The sequence below is a fragment of the Choristoneura fumiferana genome, chromosome 11, assembly GCF_025370935.1.
Source record: "Choristoneura fumiferana chromosome 11, NRCan_CFum_1, whole genome shotgun sequence".
Lineage (NCBI taxonomy): Eukaryota > Metazoa > Arthropoda > Insecta > Lepidoptera > Tortricidae > Choristoneura > Choristoneura fumiferana.
In genome coordinates, this window is record NC_133482.1 from 10276852 (window position 1) to 10282580 (window position 5729).

Consider the following 5729-nt stretch of genomic DNA (forward strand, 5'->3'; position numbering starts at 1 on the left):
AGAGAAGAAATTGATTGTGATGCTACTAGGAATGATGACGGAGTGTTTATAGTTCGCTGTTTGGTTATTGTTATGTGTGGAGGGACCATAAACGGGATAAACTTGTTAGTGAAGCAAATATCCGTTGAAATATGGCTTTGATTGTACAAAAGAAAAAAAATATACGGTGTTTAGCTTAAATAAGCACCAAGCCGAAATTCGAGTCTGACACGCAAACTGCCAGGGAATGGAGTAAATACTCTTCCATCGTCTGTATTTCCGAACAGATACAACACACATAAAAGGTAATCCAAGATCTAGGGGGTTTCAAGTCAAAGTAGTAGTGTAGAGGTAGTTTTAATGGACCAGTGACACTTTTGGCTTTATATCGTTCCTCTTCCTTGTCCTATTAAATAATGTTAGCGTGTGTAGGACGGCACGATACAATTTTCAAAATTTTAATTTCGAATAATAAGGCCTGCGCTTTCCATCGGTTGGGAAGGGAACTCAATTGGTAGTCCAGTTTTATCTTAAAAAATCGTAAACACTATTTTGTTTTTTGAAATTAGAGTGTGCTTTTGTAGGAATTTAAACCAGGACTTTTAATTGTTAAGATAGATGGTTTGGTTCCACACGTCACTATTGACAAATAAATACAAGTGAGCAAGTGGTTTATTTGGATTTGGTACTTCTGCTCGGTCGTTCAAGACGTGAGAGTTGTAATCCTCCGCAAGCAAAAACAAACAAGATTAAATTTTGTCGAGGAACCGTGCTAACATAAAAAAAAAATCATTTCTTCTTTTTATTTGCGACAAGATTCCTGACCTTTTTTCGAAACTTGAATCAATTAATAATAAAATTCTCATCGCCCACTAACCCGGGTTCCAGCAGTGCTGTCGCAACCGAGAACCGAACCTGCAACCACGCCGCGGCGCCTACATCCTCCACGTGCGCTACTGACTGTGTCCACACCAAATGTTAATGACATAAACAAGACGGATAATTGTTTTGGCTTCATATTACCGATGTTCATATGCTAGATGCAAAAACGCCGTGGTGACTCAAGCAGAGGATCGTGGGTTCAAATCCAGGCATTTCCAATTCCAAGACCATGGGTGAAATTGCATTTGGAATTTACCACGAGCTTTACAGTGGAGGAAAACGTCGTGAAACCTGCACAAACCTGCGAAGCAATTCAATGGTGTGTGCGAAGTTCCCGATCCGCACTACCGCACTACGGCCCAAGAGAGTAGTCTTGAGCAGTGGGACGTACGAGTATACTATCTAGTGTATGACGTTTTAAACTTTACACTTTCGTGATTTTCACTCATGGTCAAAATACCACAAATGGGACTTTTTTTTTATTCGACTGGATGGCAAACGAGCAAGTGGGTCTCCTGATGGTACGAGATCACCACCGCCCATAAACATCTGCAACACCAGGGGTATTGCAGATGCGTTGCCAACCTAGAGGCCTAAGATCCTACCACCTGCAAACTTATCACGCTAAAACACACGAGTAATATTTACCTCGACGTTTCGACTACATTACCTTAGTGGTGGTCACGAGTAGACTGAAGTGTGGGGTGTCAAGTCTGCCTAGCAGTGCGAGTCTTTCGAACTACCTGCACTTGATCACAAAAAGTACCGGCACTCGTCTCTCGAATCTCGAACTACCCACATTTGGTCATTTTTATTTGTCATCTCCATCACTCTCGTCGTCATTACTCGTGTGTTCCAGCGTGATAAGTCCCGTTTGTGGTATTTTGAATAGGATAGTGTGATTTTAACAGTTGAGTACACTTTCCTACAGTTAACTTCCTGGCATCGGTAAGACACCTGGCGATTGTGCCCCACACAGTACAATATAAATGGCCCCTGTTTTATACTGCAGAGTTCCTCACTCGTTCCAATCGTTTATTTAACTTTTGGCAGATCACGCACGTGAATTTTACAATAATTTTCGGTACAATGTACTACAGAGAATACCGTACTTCATGGACGGGCACCGTCCACTTAGTGATGTGCCATTCGTAATGAAAGACCATAGACTATAAAAACCGTTTTGAAGTAAATCGATTTTGTAAATAAAACATACATTTAAAATTATTGTGATTATATTTTATATCAAAATCATTTAAAAATAATAAATACATTAATATGCCTTTAAAAAGTTAAAACAACTAAAATAGGCACTGTAATACTATTTTTAATTATACCTACCACGGGCGTCTCGTTGTGAGTGACAACAAACTGTTGAAGATGTTGTTATTACGCTTTGTTGACTTGCAGAAAATAATCAGTGCAAAAACCAATACATTGTTTGCAAATTACCTCAAAAAATATTTCTACACTGACTCAACCCGACTATTCCAAAAAACATGACCTTTTTTCTATAAATTTAAGTCCTACGTCCGCTGTTCAAAGGCTTCCCGACTTAGCAAAAAAGAACGTCAAACCTTTTTGCTTCGGAGTTTAAAAGTCAAAGGAAATACTCGATTACTGCGCCGAGTCAAATCTTCCCGCGGGAACCTGATACGTCTTCCGATGTATCGTATAACAGATCCTCTTGATCGGATGGACTTTCTCTTTATGGTCTACGAATGGCTACCGTTTTTGACAAACATTATTTTCTTGAAGTAGAAATATAGCCCTACTAAATAATTTCAACCTTTGTTTTGTAATTAATTAACTTCTTAACCGCTAATGTTTTAAATACATAAGATAAATGTATATATATATCTAATATTGTAGTTGTAACTTAAGTTACACAGGTACCTGTGCATAGCGAAGTACTAAATTTGCGCTGCATTTATTATACGACATTCTAGGCGGTGTAAAGGTTACAGATTCAAATATTTTGTTCTAAATTCAATTTTTTTTTTGTTTTTTGTTAACAACCAGTCGCTTTTAAACTCCGATTTTTTAAACCTAATAACTTTTAGGCCACATCGTTTTTGTGCCGGCCAGCTACAAATTGACAAGTTTTTGCTATCGGTTAAACCATTTAAATAGCAAATAGAATGACATCAGCGTAAACTTGTTTGCAATACAAATATGACAACGCGTTTTGGCAAAACTAGTTTCTGGTTCGACGCAGCTAACGGACTTTAGTAGCCAGTTTCATTACAAACATTTAATGGGACATTAGTTTAAATGTATGCAAATGAGTAGATACTAGGTACATTAGGTATATTAGGTTATTCATCTTAATTACAACCCATTATTTTTAATTTGATACGTTTTTCAATTTTGTAAAAAAATGGTTCCTATTAATTGGTTAGATAATAATTTATTTTTTGTTTATAAAAATTTAAGCCGTGGTAGCGTAGTGGTTTGACCTGTGGCCTCAAAAGCAGAGGATCGTGGGTTCAAATTCGAATTATGGGCCCGGATGGAAACTATAGCCTAAGGTCTCTCACTTTGAGAGGAGGTCTCAGCTCAGCAGTGGGATGTATATACACAGGTCGAGATGATGAATAACTCATTTATTAGAAATTAACGCCGTTAGAGACTAAGGGCTGTTTCAGAATCCATTGATTAAATTTATTTGACGGATAAATGTGATGCCATCTCTGTTTGTTTTGTTCGAATAGACAGAGACGGCATCACATTTATACGTCTCAGTTAAAATTAATCGCTCGTGAAACAGCCCCTAAGCTAGGAAAACAACTTATAAGATGTTCCGTGTTAAAGCGACAGCGCAAAATGTAGCAAAGAACATTTTGCCAGTGTCAATTTATCTTGACAGTCGGTGTGCCCCCATTGCGGTGGTAACCAGATACGAGGCTATTGTATACCTGTCCTGTTTACATGCCACATACCGCAGACTGGTCCTCTAATGCTAGACTACCATGTATACAAGATATCATCATTTTAATTAATATCAAAATCTCAGGGTTGGACTGGCTAGTGTCAAACTCCGTGTTGCCCCATGTGCTTGTATTCCTTTAAAAATAAGATTAAAAAAAAACTAAAAAATCAGTTACGTACCCGTGGTCCAACTAATTGGTCCAATCCGGGCGGAGCTCCGTCGAAAAGCAGTTGGATAAACTATAGTTGGACCACGGGTCCGGAGGGTAAAAATCAGTTGCGGTACCACTTTACAAAGTAGGAGGACGATTTACTACCAACCAATGCAAATGTCAACATTAAAGATTGATAAATATATCTCTCACCATAAAACTAAACATGGAAACATACCAATGGAATCGAGTACTCGATTGCAGCCGAAGGAACCGACCACTCGATTGCGGAGTCGATTGAATCCACATTAAAACGAGTTGAAAGCATCGCACGATATTAACGCGTCTCGTGGTGTAGCATAAATCAATGAACGCATCTTGACTGGGTGACCAGGATTTTACATTTAGGAGGACATTTTTTTAATTTTTTCTTTGTCATTGTTTTTGGCAGAAAAAAAGGATTCTTTTCCACAGCAATGAAACATTTTCTTAGATTTTTTAAAAATGACAACAAAACAGTTTTTTGTGTTAACTTATTTATTTATTTAAAATTTTCCGTGCTGTCCGTGTGATTTGAGTTAATTATCGTACCTTCAATTATTAGTAATAGGCTCATCAGACGATGACAAGCGTCAATGACCTTGAGCAGAGTCATGATGATGACATATACCTATTTTAATTAGGAATTATAGACACCACAGCTATCAGACTAAACACTTAGAACTACTTGAAGAAAATTTAAGATATAATTTAACTTTTCTAACTAACCGATTGTATCAAAAATTTCTAATAGTACACACTTAGAAAGACATAGATATATATACATAAGACTAACATAGTTTATCGCTTTAATTCAAGTACTCGTTGTTAAAAAAACTGCTTAGGTAATAGCAATAATGTTCTTATATGAGTTCACAAACAATATTGAATGAAACTTAAGTTCATATGTTAAAAAAATGCGCTCATGTAGTAGTTACAATTAATCAATACTTTTCCAATAATAGGCAAAGAAGTATGCCTACTCACGTCATGTTACTAGATAAACTAAGCTGTAACTGTACATGACAATTTGATTTTGAATTTGAATTAATTTGAAGTCAAACAGGGCAAGAAATTTACCTACGATAAATAAACTACATTATTCATTATATAAAATATTAATTAAATAAATGCATAAAATATTAATATCGAGTAACACTAGGCTGTAAGACTAATGCTAACAAAGAATATGGATATTTGTGATCTGAATTAAAGTATTTTTTTTATAATATCTAGCTAAACCTACCGTTACTTATTCAGTTAATATTAATTTTCCTGTCCGCATTGCGTTTCGTGGTACACTCTAGCCGCAATCGCATCGGGGTCGACTTTGATGCGCGCGCGCAGAAGCGCCATTTATTTTGATTCCGGCCGGGTCAACGACCTCGACATCTGCAGTAAGTGCGCATTTGTTTTGTTGCAGTCACCAGAATCAGCTGTTGAGGCGTCGGTTTTGCGCATGTTGCAAAAAAGGAAATTGGTGAAACTTGAGCATGTTTTTATGTAAAAGAGAAACAAAACATGCGAGTTTAATTTTAATGGAATAACAAACCTCCTAAACTTATATTAGTTCAGAGAGTTGTCTCCTTTACAAAATTAAGATGCTTAAACCGTATACATATACAAAAACTGCATTAAAATGGAACGAAGTTTGAAGAAAACGAATATTTTCATGAACCATATGAAAATACTTTGTCAATCAAGATAGACTGACCTTCTTCGTAATGCTAATTACTCGTAATTTTA

At 36.7% G+C, this 5729-nt stretch overlaps 1 protein-coding gene across 1 annotated transcript in view; it reads right to left on the reverse strand.

Moving 5' to 3' along the window:
- Nucleotides 1–4975, reverse strand: part of LOC141432998 (uncharacterized) — an 8313-nt gene extending 3338 nt beyond the window's left edge. The window contains 1 exon segment of the mRNA XM_074094837.1: nucleotides 4971–4975. Within this exon segment, the coding sequence (XP_073950938.1) occupies nucleotides 4971–4975 (5 nt within the window).
- Between the last annotated feature and the right edge of the window lie 754 nt (nucleotides 4976–5729).